Source organism: Fragaria vesca, linkage group LG5 (genome assembly GCF_000184155.1).
Source record: "Fragaria vesca subsp. vesca linkage group LG5, FraVesHawaii_1.0, whole genome shotgun sequence".
Lineage (NCBI taxonomy): Eukaryota > Viridiplantae > Streptophyta > Magnoliopsida > Rosales > Rosaceae > Fragaria > Fragaria vesca.
In genome coordinates this window covers 13,486,168-13,505,611 of record NC_020495.1, presented here as the reverse complement: position 1 = coordinate 13,505,611, position 19,444 = coordinate 13,486,168, and the positions used below count along the sequence as shown (strand labels likewise).

The 19,444-nt window shown below is 38.7% G+C and overlaps 1 protein-coding gene and 1 pseudogene across 2 annotated transcripts in view; one reads left to right on the top strand and one right to left on the bottom strand.

The window, feature by feature from the left end:
- Positions 1 to 406: 406 nt before the first annotated feature.
- LOC101296872 lies at positions 407 to 4,633 on the bottom strand (annotated as a pseudogene). Its single transcript, XR_184807.1, has 6 exons — positions 4,598 to 4,633; positions 3,938 to 3,968; positions 3,284 to 3,503; positions 2,496 to 3,190; positions 1,428 to 2,095; positions 407 to 486 (listed from the first exon to the last, which is right to left on the bottom strand). The product of XR_184807.1 is annotated as a cryptochrome-2-like (transcript).
- A 4,477-nt stretch (positions 4,634 to 9,110) lies between these two features.
- The window catches only part of LOC101296578, a 13,582-nt gene continuing 3,248 nt past the window's right edge, over positions 9,111 to 19,444 (top strand). The window contains exons 1-11 of the mRNA XM_004301350.1: positions 9,111 to 9,219; positions 9,517 to 9,533; positions 17,053 to 17,154; positions 17,678 to 17,776; positions 17,867 to 17,923; positions 18,003 to 18,158; positions 18,238 to 18,322; positions 18,426 to 18,516; positions 18,700 to 18,864; positions 18,985 to 19,107; positions 19,306 to 19,381. Coding sequence (XP_004301398.1) covers positions 9,111 to 9,219; positions 9,517 to 9,533; positions 17,053 to 17,154; positions 17,678 to 17,776; positions 17,867 to 17,923; positions 18,003 to 18,158; positions 18,238 to 18,322; positions 18,426 to 18,516; positions 18,700 to 18,864; positions 18,985 to 19,107; positions 19,306 to 19,381 — 1,080 coding nt within the window. The remainder of the gene's footprint in view (positions 9,220 to 9,516; positions 9,534 to 17,052; positions 17,155 to 17,677; positions 17,777 to 17,866; positions 17,924 to 18,002; positions 18,159 to 18,237; positions 18,323 to 18,425; positions 18,517 to 18,699; positions 18,865 to 18,984; positions 19,108 to 19,305; positions 19,382 to 19,444) is intronic.

The window sequence follows — 19,444 nt, the reverse complement described above, 5'->3', positions numbered from 1 at the left end:
CGTGGCCAGGTTAAACTTATGGCGCCGGCTATGCGCCCCAAGGGTTTGAGAAAATGCTTGTGTGGGGAGTTTGCTGCGTTTCAATTCTTATGCTTCTATTGATTTACGTGTGTAAGTGTTACTTCCTTTATACTTAATTAGCAATAAAGGAAAAAACAAGAACATGACAAAAAGAACAGTGATTCGTATTGGAGCTCTCCTCACTGTTGTTGCAACTGATGAGAACTCAGTAGCTTATTTTCGGTTTTCACGTAGTGAGGTATTGCTGATTTGGGAATCTTAATTTGTTAGCTGCGTTTTGCACTCTATCTTTTTGTGAATGAGGCTTGTACGAGTAAGAAGTAAGAATAATTTTGTTGGCAACAAATTTGAAGTAAGAATAATTGTGGATTCAGCGTCTTAGTGATTATGTAATCCTCTTGTTCAATAGTGAAACTCCAGACTCCCTAGTGTAAGTTGATTTTGACCTTTCATCTTCCATGGCTCCTAGAAACAACCAGAAGTTTCCAATAACGTAAATTACCAATAATGATATTAAAGATAAATGCTAACAGAACCTACTTCTTAACAATCCCCACCCAGCTTTTGAGATTACAAATGATGCCTAAACATATCCCTCATTTCACTGGGGTGACCACAATATGTCAACACCACAACCATATAGTTATCCCAATCCGACATAAAAGCAATTCCAATACTGGTGTATCACATATAATAACATCTTTATTTCCTTGTAAGAAAATGTAAAATTGTTTTTTATATCCAAATTCACAAGATTAAACACTTTGTGAGAACCAAAATCAAGATCTGGTGAAATAATATTTGTTCTGTATTGGCCTCCATGGCCAAGTAGAAGTGTGGAGATGGAGAGAAGAAAGAAGTATGTCTGCATCAATTTTCAAGCCATCTGCAGAGCTGAAGACACTCGATGAAACAATGTGCTCCAACTCTTTCTAACAAGAGACTGCTCAAGTGAGTTTTAAGAATATATAAAATAAATACAAATGGTGTTTTGTATAAACTAGCACGGACCAATCAACATTACCACCCAACAAGATGGTGTTTTGTATAACCCACGTGACTACAGCACGCAAGGCACTTCGAACCAATTGACAATTTGACATTACCAACCAAGGCTACATTAATGGAAACCAATATGAAGCACCCTTTTCAGTTCTCATATGCTATAATGAGCCCCTTACTTTCATATATACTGAACCAGACGAGTAATGCCCTATTATTTTCAAATGTATTACTGACAGTCAAGAAAATTCATGCTAAATTTTTGTATTAGCCAAACCAAGAACCAAAATCTAAAGATTTGTTCAATGATTAAAACCAGGCGGAAAACCAAATGCAACATCTGATTGTGGCTTTCAGATAGCAGATAGATCATAAATCATATTCAAAGAGCAGTAATTACTCACCTTCTTTGCTTGAATTATGTTCCATATCAATCCGTTCTGCCATGATTGCTGCATTTCACAAGATTCAGACTCCACAAAATGATTGTCTTCTGATGATGAACATGACTGTGGAACAGAAAATGAAGTTGTGCTGGTTGTCTTATTCTTAGACATTGAAGATTCAGCTGTAGAGCGCATGTCTTCAATTGTTCTCGAGGTCACTTCATTAGGATTAGTATTATACCCATTATCTGGTAGTGGCCGTTCTTGTGTACATCTGGATCTCTTCTTCAATTGATTTCCCTCAAAATTGTGACATGAAGGGTACTTTCTGATCATCAGATGAATAAGTAGCACAACGAGTGTTGTTCCTTAAGATGTCCTTTGGGATCGGCAAGCTTTCGATCCTATCAGAGTTGTCAACAACTTCATTTGTACCATTCAGGTTTGCAGCCTTCGCAGCTGCTTCCATTTCCCACACCTTGACTATCTTCAGTCAAACGTTCTCTAGCCAAATCTATCCCGATGATAGGTCTTGGGTAGCTGACTTCTAGCTCTACTCCAGAAACTTTAAGCACATTATCAGGCATGTCCCAGGGATGATGGATCCACTCAGTTGGCAAACGTGCTAGCTCGGGAAGCCAATGCCAAACATATTCACCCTCTGGATTAAATTTTGAACCTTGGACCTGAATTTATTAAAATAAATAAGTGTATTGTTAGTCAATCTCACTTAACCCAGCAACTTAAGTATCCAAAAGCAAAACTCATGGTAAACTATTGCTTCCACATCTATAACTCAGCCAACTCAAAGCAATAAGAAACAAACAACTTTAAACATGAGCCTGTACGAAAAACCATACTAAACCCTGGTCTGTACTGCAGTTGCAAGTTATATGCTTCTTGTCAATGGCTGCTGCATGCATGGTTCTAAGTTCTAACTAGGATAACCGAGACAAGGTACAAGCAAAATCATTCACTGAAATTATAAGACTTTCAAATCATAATTCTTTTACTACGTTTCAGGTATTCATGTAGCTCAACTTTAGATTTTGCAACTTTTCTGAAATTGATGAATCAAGTACTTACCTCTGGACTATCCAAACGCTCAAGCTCATGGCCATCTAGTAAGCTCCCTGAGATACACTGCCAACCAAGGATATCAGTTTCCAAGTCTGCATCCATAGGCGTATCCCAGAAATACTTCATTCCTCATTCAAGGAAGAAGCAAAACCTTCACAACAAAACTTGAAACAATAACTCTTATTCTGTTGTGTATCCACCCAATTGCCAAAGCTCTCTCATTCCTGGATCAACTAAAGGGTAGCCGGTCTGACCTTGTCTCCAAGCCTTAAAACGTCCCTGGTAGGCTTTCCATGGAACAAATCTCAAGTTGCTCAGCAGTAATTTCTCATGAGTGAATGGAAAGTTAAAACAAACATAACGTGAGTATCCTCTAAGCCCAATGGCCCGGAGACAAAGAGTCACATTCTCTTCACCTAGAGGATTCCCTTCTTTTGCAAACAGTATCTGCTTCATTCGAGCTACCTGGAAAACTTTCCTCACACTCTCCAAAGTGAAGATATGGGGACAATAGTGATGTTGAGTTTCCCCCAAGTTTTGTCCTGTTCTTTGCATAGTCTAGTAGGTGACTGTCGAAGAACTCAGTTAAAGCTTTATCAGCTTGGCTCCAACTTGGACTCCATGCCCTAAGAGTGTACTGCTAGATTTTTCTGTTTAATTTTCGAGACCCAATTCTTCGATTGAACATTTTGCCACCATTCCTGGAAATAACAGCCATATAAATGAATGAAAATCTTGTTTTCCTCCAAACAAAGATATGTCTTATACAAAGGACTTGGGAACTAGAAGTGTACCTGTTGCCTGCAATAGTTTCGACAGAGGAAGAAATGTCACAAGTTCCCTTTCCATGTTTAAGCACTTGTCCCAGTATTCCTTAAATGTTGTAAATCTTTGCCCTTTTGCATCATATACTTCCCATGGCTTGTGCAACAAATGCATTATAGCATTGCACAGAAATTCCTAGCTCTACCAGCTTTCCTTTAATATTGTGATCACGCACGAGTGAAACAGGATCTGAGATAAAAGAGTAAAAGTTAATATATACAATTCAAAACATGTAACTCTGGGAGAACCATCAACAATTTTAGCATTCCAACAAATTACACTACATGCTTAGAGCTGATCCCCACTAAATGAAATGGTTTTTTAATTTGATTACTGACATGAGCTTTTAGATTATTCCCCCTTTCTTTGATTTACATTTCTGAACCATTCTACAGACTAAAAGAGAGTTCTTTATTATTGGAGAATAGGGAAATATAGGCTGATAATTATGAAAATTAGTGGTAGTCGGAACTCTGGAGGGGAGACACATTTAAGATGACTTCAATCATCTTCCACTAGACAAAAAAAATTACAACTATAGATATCTGAAAGAGGGATCGAAATCCCTGGATGAGACACACAAGGGAACAAAGCGATACAGATCGATATACATAGAGAATCACCAAATAAAATATCAAAGAGAATGAAAATGGACTGTTTTTCTCACAGTGGATCAAAGTTATATTTTTTTTTTTTAGGATATGGATCAAAGTTATATCAGTTTACTGAAACAGTGAAACTGAGGAGAGGAGAGGCTTCGGAATATATACATATTAGCCTTTAGGTATACATATTAAGCGTATTCCAGCCAAATATTTATTCCATGGAAACCATCATCTGACACGTGCTTTAAGATATACATATTAGCCTTTAGATTCTGAATATTTGCAGTCTTGGAGATGGTGGTTAGAACAAGACCATCGTCTGAGCCATGGCTTGAGGAGAAAAACTCGATATATGTTTGAACTGTGTCAAAATGTGAATTCAAACATAGTTCAACACATGATTGTTTTCATCAGTACCTTTACTGGAGAATTCATAACATAAACTATGAAATGGAATTCATCCTTCCAGCAGACTACTGAAGAAATTAATATGCATTTAGCCCCCACACAGGCTGTGCAAAGCCAAGGAATAAAATCTCAGCTGGGTGAGCATATTTGGTAGTCAGTCCAAAAGGTGTAGCATATTTGTACATATCCACAAATAAGCACATAATAAAGATGATCATTATTAAGAAGTAAGAACTATCAGGACCGAATAAGTTTACTTCTCTCACTTACTTGTGATGAACGCTGTGCACATGCTTGTACAACCATTTTGTATGCAGAACCCTATGCCCCCAATAGAATACAAAATCCTCCAGTATGAAGTAAAATTTATCTGGGGTTGAAGCCACTTTCCTGCAGATCCATATGGAGTATTTCAGTAATTATGCACTTTTTAGTTTAACTGTTCACATAAGGTTGCATTTGAGGGTCGAAGGATCAAATATTTCCATGCATATAACAAAACAAGGCAAAATAGCCATTAGAAAAACAGATGGTCAATGAGAAGACAGATACATAATTTGCATTTCAAGTGGTCACGGATACAGCTAGTATAGGAAGTGTGAACCGCCAGTAAAGAAAGGTCTGATTTCAATTCCATTATGGCATAGCATACATTGCAACAAAATTAATACAAGTGATGGATGATAAATCACCAAGCAGAAGAAGGACATCTGGATAGATAGTTGGATTGCATATTAAAGGAGCACACAGAACAGTACAGAAGATGAACATAACACAAACAATAAGTTTAAAAAATTATTAGAGCACAAAGCAACCAAGTGTTTCAGGCGGACTGAAACAGTCAGGACCGGAATGGTATTCGAAAATGCGAGGATGCTCAAATCGGACAGTGAAACAATTCTTCCTGTCCGTGTCCACCTTGGAGATATCAAACTCATATTGAAATGGTATGGCAGCACCGCGTACAGTATGCATCCCCGGCTTCATTACTGCATCGTGGTCCTCTATTAACCAGGTGCTGACACAGCACACATTGTTTGCCCCTAGATGGAAGAAATGACAGTCATTTGGTTGACCAGGGAGCTCCGCCGGCAGCTTCATCACCAAGATTTGAGTGATATATTCCTGGTTTTCATCCAAGGACATAAGATAAACTGCTAGACTAGACCGGAACGAACCCGGTGAGAGGTAAAGAGTAACTTTTTGTTGCTGTGTTCTGGCTGGGGCAGGTCCAGCGCAAGAGCTGTGTTCTGGCTGTTGCTGTGTTCTGACCGGACTCTCCTCCATTCCGGGTCGTGGTCGGCCTCGGCGAGGTCAAAGCAGTAAATCGGTCCCGCACTATAGCAGCCGGTTCGGCAAGACATAAATAATTTGGCGTCGGAATTGCATACGAATAGCGCAAGCCCACAATAAGGATACATTGGCAGAGCCGACCAAGTACCCTGTTCGGGTCAAATACCTCAAATGAAACACCACCTTTAACAAAGTCCTTAAGAGACAGAACGTAGAGTTTGCCGGCAAACTCAACCACCAACGGCTGTTCTTTCCCATCGTTTAAAGTCCCAAAAGCCCCTTCCATCTTGACTATCTCTTGTTTGGGGTCATGAATATCATACCCATAAACTTGGGTGCTGCAATCTGGGCATGGTAAACAATCGCTGGCTTTATGGCCGCTGGCGAAAACAATCTTGGATCCAAAAACACCGCAGCCCCCGCTAGCCGGGAGATCTTTGTCGGCCATACACGCCACTTGCCCTAATTATAATTTCACAGACGACGACGATGTCAGCAAATCGCCAAGATTGATGGCGCGAACAACATATGAGTAATCCCGAAATGTATACCTGTCATAGCTACAAATGAATAGTCTTATTCACAAATTCGTCCTTCAACTTCATCTTCACCTCGCTACTTGTACCTGTCTTGACCGCTTATGCCCTCATCGCCGAACAAGAGGCTCCATCTTCACCTCGCTACTCTTGACACGCTTATGCCCATGCGAGCTGGAGCTTTCTGCCATGGTGTTTTGCCTTGTTTTCTCCCAAGTACGAAGAAGATGATACGGCTTGAGCTTTGAGACTGGGTTTTTGGCCTTTTATAGCATTGTTCTTCTTCATCACATCCTACTAACAATGGGATTAGCAGGGCTGTGCACTTAGGACCGGGATTCTGAACCTGCACCGGTCTCGTACCGAAAGTTAGTGGGATAAGATGAGATAAATTTTGAAAATAATAATCTCATCTCGTCCCGTTTTGTTATGGTAATTTTAAAACGGGACGGGACACGATCAAAACTATCCCAAAAAATCTCGGCCCATCCTGTAATATTAGATTACCTGATTTTATATGTTGTATTATATTATATACGTCCATTTCTTAAGTCGTATTAGATCATATACGTCGATTTTTTAGGTTGCATGATGTTACAATGCACTCAACCACACTCAATTTGATCTAAAACCTAAAACACAACGCCTCAGTCTTCGATAGTTCGATAGCACTCTCTCAATCTCTCAAACACAACGCCTCTCAAAAATCAACAAATTCGATCCCTAAATCTAAACCTAAAATCTAGTCTGTCTCTCCTAAATTCGATCCCCGAATCTAAACCTCAATTCGATTCCCAGAAGCTAAAATCTAGTCTGTCTCTCCCAAATTCAATCCCAAAATCTAAACCTCAATTCGATTCCTAAAAGCTAAAGCTCATTTCGATTCCCAACTTGTTAATAGCTAGAGGGAAGAAAACGCTGGTTCGTCCTCAACGAAGTGCTTTTGGTCTGCAGGCTTCTTCAGAAGCAACTTCTTCTCAACTGGTTCGTCCTTCATCAGTAGCAAGTCGATCACTTCTCCTACCAGCTGGAAGTCAACCCACTCCTGCAAATCAACTTGATGCGACCCAACCTGATGCGATTCAACCTGCTGCAAGCCAACCTGCAAGTGAAGCAGTTGCATCTACAGGGGAGAGTGATTCTGAAACATCAGGTATAACACGAAGCTTTGTTTGGGAACATTTTATAAAGTATGAAAAGATTGAAACTGCGAAAGATGTCAATGGAAAAGATTATCATGTTCATAAGAGGGATTACTGCAAATATTGTCTTAGGGGAAAGATTGGGGATTATGCTTGTGAAAGTTAGAATGGCACGTCTGGTATGATTAGGCACATCAATCAGAATTGTAGATATTTTCCATCAACTGTCGATAAGTCGTAGAAAAACTTACAAGGTGATAAGACTAGGGCTAATACAATGAGCTTGGTAGTTGTTGACCAAGATGATTATTTGGAAGCTTGTGTAGAGATGGTTGTAATGGATGAGCTGCCATTTAGTTTCGTGGAGAAAAAAGGCTTTAAGGGATTTTGTGATAGAGTCTGTCCTCTATTTGATGTTCCCTCTAGAAGAAAATTATGTAAAGCATTTCTAGATATGCATGGCACCCAGATAAAGGAGTTGAAAAGAACTTTGAAGAAGTTGATGGTGAATTTAACCAGACACTTGGACGAGTGTGCAGAATGTCAACTACATGGTGTTTACTGCCCATTTCATTGATATTGATTGGAAGATGCACAAAAGGGTAATAAATTATTTTTTAGTATGTGCTTGTGGTCGATGGAGGTAGACACCTACAGAAGCAGCCATCTCCAAGTTCTTCAAGTAGCACTATTAACAACATAAACACGAATAGCAGAAGGAGCAATCTGCTCAATAACTGGAAGAATGTGGTTCAAGAAACTAAAGAGGCAATCACAAAACATGAAGTGGATTAGTATTTGGAAGCCTCATTGAAGCTTATCGATGATTTAGATTGCTTTGACATCCTGCTATGGTGGAAGCTCAATCAATTCAAGTATCCAGTTTTGGCAGCAATAGCTAGGGATGTTCTTTCAATTCAATCAAGTGTTCACATTAGCCTAGGAATCAACTTTCTCAACTGGGGGCAGAGTAATTGACTGTTTTAGGAGTTCATTAACTCCTAAAACAGTTGAGGGACTCATTTGCATGCAGAATTGGTTGCTTGGTGATGATATTGCAGAGGTTATAGATGATTGCACCATTGAAAACTATGAATTCTATGAAGGTGTTGAGCTAGGTATATACATTTGCAAGTTTTAATGTTTTCTTTCTTTTACTTTGATAACTTTGACTTAACTAATATTTTACAGTTTTACATGTGTACATTTGCAGAGCATGAGAGCACAACAACTAGCAAAGCTAATGCATGTCCACCTCCACCTTCAAGATCAAAAGTAAAGGGAAAAGGCACTGCTGCTAGTCCTATTGATGTTTGATACATTATAGTTTGAGTTTTTCAAGTTCATTTAGTACTTTTAATGTGGAATGTTCAGTACTTTTAAAGTGGGATGTAATTTAGTACCTTTGCACTTATATTCTTGTTGATTTTAGTACTTTAATTTCATTCATGTTCCTTTTTTAACTTGTGTGATTTTGGATATTTTCAGTTGTTGTCTGAGGGTTAATTTTTCGGGATCTCAATCCCGTCCCGGTCTCGTACGGGACAGATTTCTAAAAACACCTTCCCGTCCCATCTCGTCCCGTCCCGTTCTTTTATTTTTGAGACGGGACGAGATTCACCAAATCCCGACCCATCCCGTTTCATGCCCAGCCCTACTTATCAGATGACATCTTGATAGACGATACGTAAAAAAATGTCCATCGTCTGAAGTCAAAATTGATGTAGTGCGGCCAAACTCTCTCTTGGGGATGAATTGGTGGACTTGGGGATCTCAGAAACCCGGCTAAGGGTTTCGCCATGCCGCGCTACTATGAGGTGGGCCGCCTTAACACCGCCCGTTACGGTGGTCTTTGACGCCTTCAGGAGTGCCATTTGCAACATGTTGCGCCATTCTACTCTTGTGGAGATGCAAACAAGAGGTGATTGATTTCTTTTCACATTCTCCAATGAAAGATATTTGAACTGAGTTCATGCATGACCGAGCAAGAAGCCTCTCTGGAGGCAAGTGAAGAATAGTTGTCCTGTTGTAGGAACAAAGACCCCTACATGACTTAATCAGAAGACTCCCATATTCATTGACGGACGAGTGCACTGTTAAGTCTCTAGGCCTCCAATTGATGATTTAGGTCTTTGATTCTATTTGTGTAGGTTCATTGCTTTCTAGCTAGTTGTAATTGTCTACTTTTTTGGACGGCTTTTGTGATTTTATCTTTTAGTTGAAGGAGAACAAAGAGTTGTATAAGAGTTTATTTCTACTTGACCTAACAATAGTTGGGTGAATGACGCTAATAAAACTATTCATTTGCCTCCAAAAACACAAGTCTTTATTTTTTTTTCAAATATTTTATTTTTTCATTAGAATAACAATAATATTTTATGTAATTTTCGATTAAAATAAGAAGGTACGGCCTACAGACTAATATGAGTTCGTACCAGAGTCACACACTCTCACTCTCTACGTTCATTTTGTAACGATCAAATATCGATAAGGGGCCGCCGAGAGCAAACGAACCATCACCATGGCCTCGTGCTTCGCTCTCTAGCTACCTTCATTTTTGTTCTTGATCCTGTCTTGGGTTTTGAACTTTGCAATGAAGGTGTTGCGAACACAGAGTTGAGACTTTGGATGGTGATTTCACCCAACCTGGCCTTGGGGGTCTTAACTTTCATAGTAGTGAGACCAAATATTGTCATCGCTATGATGTGAAACACAATGAAGAAATCAATATAAGTAAACAACTTAATTGATTCTCTTCTTGCGCTTGAGCCATCTTCGAATACCAAAGACTCCATCACTTCTTGCGTAACCATTTGCAGGTGCTATAGGATATGCCTGGTTCTCAGGCATCTCTCAATATAAGTGCAAGAAGATCTTTGTGCTTATCAAATTATAAAGATTAATATCCAAGTTAAGTATTATAGATTAACCTCAATTACTTATTTCATAAGATGTTTATATTTGTTGGACTATCATGTGTTACCGATGAGTCCACATTAAATATAACTCTGATCATATGAAGATGGCATGGATTTAAAATATTGATGGCAATGAGGCTACTAATTAGCAAGGTTAATATATAGAACCAAGCTTAAATTATTAGGACAACAAAACATCATGGTAAGTTTTGGACATTTTCCACCCAAAATTGTGGATGGTACACGATCTTTTTCGCCAAAATCGTATGTTCTTATTTTCGATTCCTCACCAAAATCAGTTGCCCTTCATATGAGTATCATCATAAAGAATTAAACATATCTACAACTTTTAGGAGCGGTCATCTCGATCTAGCTTTTTAGAATAAATATAAACTAAAAAGACATCAATTCCAAAACTAGAATGGACTTGCACAATGGACCAATACATCGTTTGTACCATTCAAGTAGAGTACATGGCATCTTGCGACCGAGTCTAGAAGTATTATGATGGTGGTTGGCTGGAGTACCACATTGATCGCTTTGAAGAAGGCTGCTATGATGCTATCTATATAATTATCTTTGTTTTTAGAAACAGGTTTCGAGTGAGCTGAAACGATGTAAGTGTAATGGTTATTAAGAGTTGTTATAAGGCGTCATTCCGGCAATGCAATTTATTTCCATATTTTTATTCGATGACAATATTGCCGGACAGCTTTTCAACTGTCGAGTGAGCTGAGTTGAAAAGCTGAGTGACAATATTTTTATAACAACTCTTAATAACCATTACACCTACGACGTTTCAGCTCACTCGAAACCGTCGACGTTTCAGCTTTTCAACAAATTTGAAAGTTGTTTACGACGTTTCAGCTCACTCGAACAATTTTTATTCGAGCAATTTATTTCCATATTGTTATAGAAAATTCTATCGAACAATATTTGCAAACACTTTTTGAATTCCCCTCGAAATGTGACGTCATCGAAGCCGTTTGAACTAACAAGGAGACCTATAATTCAGCTTTATCCCCTCATTTTCAACGAAATGTCTGAAATTCCCTTATTGTTTTTTATTCATTTTGCCAAATAGTTGTATTTTTTTTTATCTTCTTTAATAATATTTTGTCAAATTGGCTATTTTAAAGCTGAATTATGGGTGCCCTTGTCAGTTCCAACATCTTTTGTGACGTCATATTTCGAGAGAAATTCAAAAATTGGACCCGACTAATGTGTTTATGAAAGTTGAAGGGGCGAACTGATTTTAAAAAAAGTTACAGGACTGAACTGATTTTAACACCAAAGATTTGGGGGTAAACTGAATTTAATTCTTATACAGAATAACCGAAATTTGCTCGGTACCGTTTGGTCTAGTGACATAACATAAGTCTCTCTTTGTAAGTGAGAGGTCGTGAGTTCGACTTACAATAGATTAATTGTAGTATATAAATTGTTTAATTGATAAAAAAAATTAAAAAAAAAAAACCGAAAATTTGAACTGCACTCCAATAGTCCAATTTACGGTGATTAATAACCATATATATATATTTATCATAAATTTGAAAATCAATTGAGGATGATAACGCATGATAAACATAATACATTTATAACTTCTACTTTCCTCCACTCAAACAACTGCCACGACAACCCGGCCCACTCTTGCTACTTTTTACACACAATGACTCAAACTGATCGATGTTAGGGCAACCCGGCAGGCCGTCCACTGTCCGTCGTTTGGCACTGTCCGTCGTTTGGGGTTGAGATGACAATATTGTTTGATAGAATTTTCTATATAAATCTACCAATTAAATCCAATAAAATAAAGGTGAATGTTGCAATAAGTTGTTGATGATGTGGTCGATCACCTATGCTGATGAGCTATATGAGATGGAAGTAAAAGTTCACCCCATGCATTACACTAAAAAGATTAGAGCAAGGATCTCTCCCAACAAATGGCTACACGTCTCGGCATCAACCTCTCACCGAGAGAATAAGACACCCACCATGTACTTAGTTATACAAAGAAATGACTGTTGAGTGAAGATAGGAACATACAAGAATGAGCACTATAATTGTATCTGTCTCCATGACAGAGGCTAGGGCAAAGGAATTAGTCAATTAGAGATCGATGTGGGATTTTATAGAGAGGCTTTCTCATGAGGTTCTTTTTTTAGGGTCGGGTTAATACAATTGGTATGTATGTACAACCTTTGCAAAGAGAGGTTGATATCGATCTCGAGGAGGCAGCGAGCTACACAAAGACGAGACAAGAGAGGAAGAAGCTAGGTACGGTTGTGAGTACTGTGATTGTATTCTAGGGATTTTTATAAGCTGCTGGAGGTCTATTAGGGTATGATTGCTACTATAATCATGGGGCTTAGAGTAGAAAGATTTGGAATTTGAAGAAAAATTATGGACTGATTTACGTTGCAAATCGTTGTAGTTATTGCGATGATATTGTATGAACGTAACTACAATTTAGGATTATGAAATTGTGACCACTGTTTTAACTGTGAACCAATTGATGGAATGCTGTGATTATGCTAAATATGACATTACGTTCTCAATTATTTCAAATAGAAGGGCCTTTCCACCATCTACTCTCCTGGAAACAACGCAGAAGGATTACAGAAATTTCCAGTCAAATATTTTATTTTCAATTTTTCAGTTTCAAAGCCAAATCTAATCGCAAGCGGTCAAATTTTCTTTTTCAGTCAAAAAAATCTTACTGTTAAATAAATAACAACTCAAGCTCTACAACTAATTTATTGTGAGTCTAAATTTATATGGCACAATTGTCACCCACATACGATGAGCAGACTATATCATTAAATCAAATTATGCTTAACAAATTAATTAACCTCTCTCACCCGTGTGTAGATAAAATCAAGGTCTTAAAAATTGGTTTTAATTCGTGAAAAAAGGGAAAGTAGACATCAAGGGACTCACCTTGGTTAGCTAGACAAATACATACCATTCTTGCATAGAAAGTAGTTGTTAATATTTGCATATTTTCATATATAAGTATATAACTATTACTAATTTATCAAAAGTTTGATCATGTTAAAATTTCCTTGATATTTCTATCGAAATTTTGATTTTTTGGACTATCAAAATTTCCTCAATACTGATATTTTAATTCTTGGATAAGACTATGGAAATTTCTAAACCAAAGCAGAAAATCATAATAAACAAAATATAAGTATGGGGAAATCAGTATAATATAGTAATATCTCGGGGAGCAGAATGCAAAACAAAAATAAAATACCCCACGTGCAGCAGAGAGGAGCCGACATTGTTAGACACGTTATCAAGTAGCAATGTGGGCCCATGAAGAAGGGTTTGTAAATAATTAAGGCAAAGCTACTTAATTTTTGCAGTTATTTAGAGATTAATAATTGATTTAAAAACATTAAAAATATATAGTGGAGGCGACCGGGCACATGCAAGGATTATGAAGTGGGTCGGGCATGGTTGGCTAATCTTCAATAATAATAGAGGAACTACCATGAATGATGGAGCCTATGCTGCCCCAATTGCTCTATTATTGTTAATTTTTCCTGAGGAAATTATTGTAGCTTTTTCGATTAAATTAACTAACCCATAATAGCACTTATTTCTTTTCTTTTCTGATTTTGGGATGGATTTCATCTTCTTAATTAATTGTTTGTTTATGATCGATGCTACCTTAATTATGTTCGTAATCACTATTGAATTGTTCAAATATGATGGTCATTCGTGTAGTGTCATTTGGTCTCAAGAAATAGGTCTTCATTTTGCAAATAAAATGTCATAAGTCCCACTCATATAAATCTAATTGTTGTAATTTTCAAGCGTTGATGTTATATTATATATTCACTAGGAATAAAGTTGTCTAAAGAAAAACTTTAGACAAAATGGTGGTCTATAAAACATAAAGCAGACTTGGTAATTAGCCAATGACATTACTTGACTTATAGTGGGTTGGTGGATGAATGGATGATTGTCATGGGGCAAGCCCCATTTTGGGATGCAACAACAGATATAACACATTTTCAAAATGTTATAGTTAATTACAAGAGAATAGATCATAAACTTAATGGTCCTTAAAGTTTGAGTTTAGTCATTTAAAAAAAAAGATTTAATTGTCAATTCGCTACCATAACTTTTATCATTGTGCCATTTTGCTACCCTGATTTTTATTTCTGCCATTTTGTTATTTAAGGATTCCAAATTGGCCAATTTGCTACCCACCATCAAATAGGCCAATTTTGGTTAACTTCTACGCCCAGAGATGCACTTAAGCCGCATATCCAAAACCATACTCTCTTCTCCTCCGATTAATGGCTTATATCAAGGTCACTTTAAGAGCTTCCAAGTGAACGAGCGTAATCGTGAAGGACATCGTTGTTCATATCATCTCCACCACCATCTCTAGCGACCTGAATCCCAAATACGAAATCTAAAAAAACTAGTGCTCATCAGATTTGCCCACAACTAAGCCCCAAGTCCATAAGGTCCCATTTGTTTTGGACCCTCAAAATTCATTGGGAGATAGAATCGAATGAACTTTAGGTCGGCCAACTAACTTAGACTTCCAAACTGGTTTTAGTAGCCCACTGATCCATTTACAATTCTGCTGTGACCTAGAGTTGATTAGTAGTGGCCGCACAATCGTCACCCTAGACCAAACCTTCATACCTGTTGTTTCGGGTTTCATCAGCAACCCATCTGATATATTTGAGGTTGAGACTAGGCATTGACATCATCAACAACGTCATTTCCGCCTCTACCCAAAGGTGAGGTTCACCTTTCGCCGCTAACATCAAAACCATTATTCCCGCATATCGTAGCTTGGAGATTTGCTTCCTCTCTGCTTCAGCATCGTGGTTGCTCAGAGATCACTTGTTTGGCCATTTCATAATACTACCATCTTTGATCCCCACAACATAAATCTAGATCTAGCTTGATCACAGATTTCCAAATCTTGAGTCCTCTACATATATACGCTTTTTAGCCTCGCTCGTCGTGGTCGCTCCCTCCCTGATGGATTCCATCTATCAACATGGTGTCTAGAGGTGGATGTGCTTAGAATTTCCTAATCAGAAAGTTGGAGCCCTTGGTTGGGTGCACCAATATGACTGAGAGATAGATTTGGTTGGGTTGCCACTAGATAAGGGCAGCATTGGAAGACTGAAGACAATCCATTTAGAGTGGATAGAAAAACTCTCCTTAGAGAGGAGGCCGGTGACGGCCGCCATGCTAATATCCCAAAATCAGGGTGGCTAGGTTTTAGGGAGAGCGCTGAAGCCATGTCTAATGCACTAATTAGTTCACATATTCTACTAATATTAGAATTAAATGAGCTTTCAAACTGGCTTTGTAAGACTAGACATGGTGGACTTTAATGGGCATGTTATGGGCCGGTTCACAGGCATGGCATGGACTTTGAACCCTCCGCCCTAGCCTTGTCTTATGCCCAATGGGCAGGACCGAGATGGGCTTCTTGACAGACCAAGTGGGGCTTGTATCCACTGGGCCGAGCATGCGTCATATGCTTTTAGGCCCATGGGTCGAATGATGTCCTTTTTCTTTTGCACAATGAGAATCAAAACTCTCGCACAAAACTCTTGGGCCATGTTTGATTCATGGAATCAACCTATTGAGAATGAAAAGTCATTATTTTCCATTATTTGAAAACCAAAGAGAAAAGAATGGAAAAAGAAAGTAGTTTCCACATGAAAAAAAAATTTGGTGGAAAATGGTTCTCTCCCCCTATCCCAAGGATTCATTTTCCTTTCCCTTACATTCTTGAACCAAACTAAGTCTGCCTTGTGGTCATATCTCGGCTTGTCATTCTTCCAAGTTCCGTCTCCGGCAAAATAAATAAAAACATTGCCATTTTCTCTCAGAATAAATTTAAGAACAACTGTTCATGAGACAATTATTGTAAAATGAAAAACGAAGTAACCATGGTTAACCAAAAATCAAGAACAAACTCTCAACCCGAGGTCAACTAAGAGCCAAAGCCCCATTAGTCAGTGCCATTTTCAAGGACAGGTAGAGAGAGAAAGCACAAAGAAAAATGGAAAAATTGTTTATTTTGATGTGAAGGGAACCACTGGGAGGGAAGGAGGGAGAAAGAGAAAGAGAGAAAGGGCAAAATGACTGTCTGGGCTGTGTAGGGGAAGATAGGGGGCAAAGCTTCAGCATTTGGTCGCTCTTAATCTCAGCACACCCTCCTTTTTTGTTGCTTCCTTGTTCCCTCCTTTTACTCGCCGCCGCCTTCCTCTTCCCCTCGCCGGAAAAGCCTCTACTTTCCCGGAAAAGTCTCCCCCTTTTCGCTTTTTTCAGATTTCGTTTTTCTGGGTCCTTTTGATAACAGTCTTTGCTGAGCTGATCTGAGCTCAGCTCAGACTACTTGATTTGTGATCTGAGTACGGCCTCCGCTGAGAAGAGCTCCGATTTAAGCACCGCCATGAGCAACTAAGATTTCAGTGTTGCATCTAATTATTTGGTCAATACTAAATCCGAGTCGCCGGTGGAAGCAATGAAGCAGCCGGCGAACGGAGGCTCGGCTGGCGTCCCCGCGCTTAATTCGGGGGAAGGTCAGCAGCTTTCTCTCTCTACAAATCTAAGTTTTACTCGTTTTCTCTCTCTATAATACTTTGGATTTTTGCGTCTTCTTGGGTTCGTTACAAAGTTTTTGTACGGACTCTGGACTCCTAACTGTCACGAGATTCCAAATTCTCATTCTTTTCTGTTTTCCCGGGAAAACAAACCAGAAAATTCCGGGATGGGGGTTACGGAATTTGGTTTCTGACGAATGGATGGTTGACACGTGTGCAGGTGGAGAGAGTGTGAAGATCATAAACCCGGAGCTATGGCAGGCCTGCGCCGGGCCGCTGGTGAACTTGCCGCCGGCGGGGACCCACGTGGTGTATTTCCCTCAAGGCCACAGCGAACAGGTAGGTGGATAATGCATTTTGAACCAAGTACTAGTAGCTTTTGTTATGAATTCAATTCGTGTGTTTCAATGCTGTATCATGGTATGGAGCTCATTTATTACATTGCCTCTCAATGCTGTTAATAACAAAGTCCTTGATGAGCTTGGTTTTCTAAAGGGTTGGTAGATTTTTGGAAACTTTTGTTTTTTTTGTTTTGATGCTATGAATGGTATGTATTGGTTTTAAATCCATTGTGGTGTGGGACTAGTTTTTGCCTCATGAAGTAGTGTTAAGAGGATGGTATTCATTTCAGCGTGGGCTCATTATTTCTGGGCTGTTTCTGTTTCTAGTATTAAAGTGGCAAGTGGTAACCAAGTATTAACTTAGGGTTCTTGTGTTTATTAGTGGAAAGCTTTCTGACTTTTATTTTCTGTTAGCATTGGTGGTGGGATTTGGGAAAAGTTGATAATTAGCATTTAGCTAATGGACGTTATTTCTTTGAGCTAGCAAGTCAAATTTCTGATACTGAAATGTTTGATTTCAGGTTGCTGCGTCTATGAAAAAGGACGTTGATGCTCAAATTCCAAACTATCCAAATCTTCCCTCCAAGCTGCTATGTCTCCTTCACAGTGTCACCTTGCATGTAGGGCTGGTTATCTAAATTCAAGTATATACATAAATTTTTATTCTCGATCATCATTAATTGATTTTGCACTTGTGTTTAATTTTCTAGGCTGACCCTGAAACGGACGAGGTTTATGCGCAGATGACACTTCAACCTGTAACCTCAGTAAGTACTGTGTTCCCAATGTCTGGAAAGTTAGTTTTGAGCTCTTGAAACCTGAATGTATCAAATTCCTGGTCTGCAGTTCGACAAGGAAGCTTTATTGAGATCAGATCTTGCCCTGAAATCCAATAAGCCCCAACCGGAGTTTTTTTGTAAAACATTGACTGCCAGTGATACTAGCACTCATGGAGGTTTCTCTGTTCCCCGCCGTGCTGCAGAGAAGATTTTTCCTTCTCTTGTAAGCGGTCTCACCATATTTCTACAGTTTGCTACACTAAATACAAAGTTTAATATAGTTCTTGCTTATATGCACATAGGATTTCAACATGCAACCACCTGCTCAAGAAATCGTTGCCCGGGATTTGCATGATACTGTTTGGACCTTTCGTCATATCTATCGGGGTATGTTCTCATATCAGCCACTTGAAAGTGACATATATGATAGAGCCCCATTGTCATCTTGTATCTAACCATTTGCTGTCGCTCCTTATTTTGCGTTCTCTAGGGCAACCAAAACGCCACTTGCTTACAACAGGATGGAGCCTATTTGTTAGTGGGAAGAGGCTTTTCGCTGGTGATGCTGTCTTGTTCATTAGGTAATCACAACAAATTGAAAAATCCTGGCAGTTCTTACTCACAGAATAATTTTTGTGAAAAAAATATCTGGTTAAGGCCTCATTTTGAGTGATACATGTGCTTTTGTTTTCTTCCTTGTTTTAGACTACAAAGTTTAGGAATTGCATAAACAACTTCTGATAGTATCAAATTTCCATGACCAGGGATGAAAAGCAGCAGCTTCTCTTAGGCATTAGACGTGCTAATAGGCAACCGACCAACCTATCATCATCAGTTTTGTCAAGTGACAGTATGCATATTGGGATTTTGGCAGCTGCAGCTCATGCTGCTGCGAACAATAGCATCTTCACAGTGTTCTACAATCCTAGGTTGGCATCTTTATTCAATTTTTATTAGTATTTTTTTTAGAGCATCTTTCATTCCTTTATTTATGATGATGGAATCCTATTGTATGAAGTCGTAAACTGAGTATTCTTTCCAATGTGCAGGGCTAGTCCATCAGAATTTGTTATCCCTTTGGCTAAGTACTACAAGGCAGTTTGTGCAAACCAACTATCGTTGGGCATGAGGTTTCGTATGATGTTTGAAACTGAAGAGTCAGGAACAAGAAGGTAGTTAGTTGTATACCAGTATTGCAGTCTAAGTTCTATGTAGGACGTCAGTAATGCTAGTACTTTACCATCTAGAAATGTATAACAATAATTCTGATAGTTTATCGAAGATCTATCACCTTATATAATTTGTAGATTCCGTTTCAATGGTTTTGACAGTAATTTTGAATTTGAAAATGAGAAGCTTTCATTCTGCAGGTACATGGGTACAATTACAGGAATCAGTGATCTTGATCCTGTTAGATGGAAGAACTCACAATGGCGTAATTTACAGGTAACTGATCTCTCTCTCTCTCTCTCTCTCTCTCTCTCTCTCTCTCTCTCTCGTCGTCGTCGT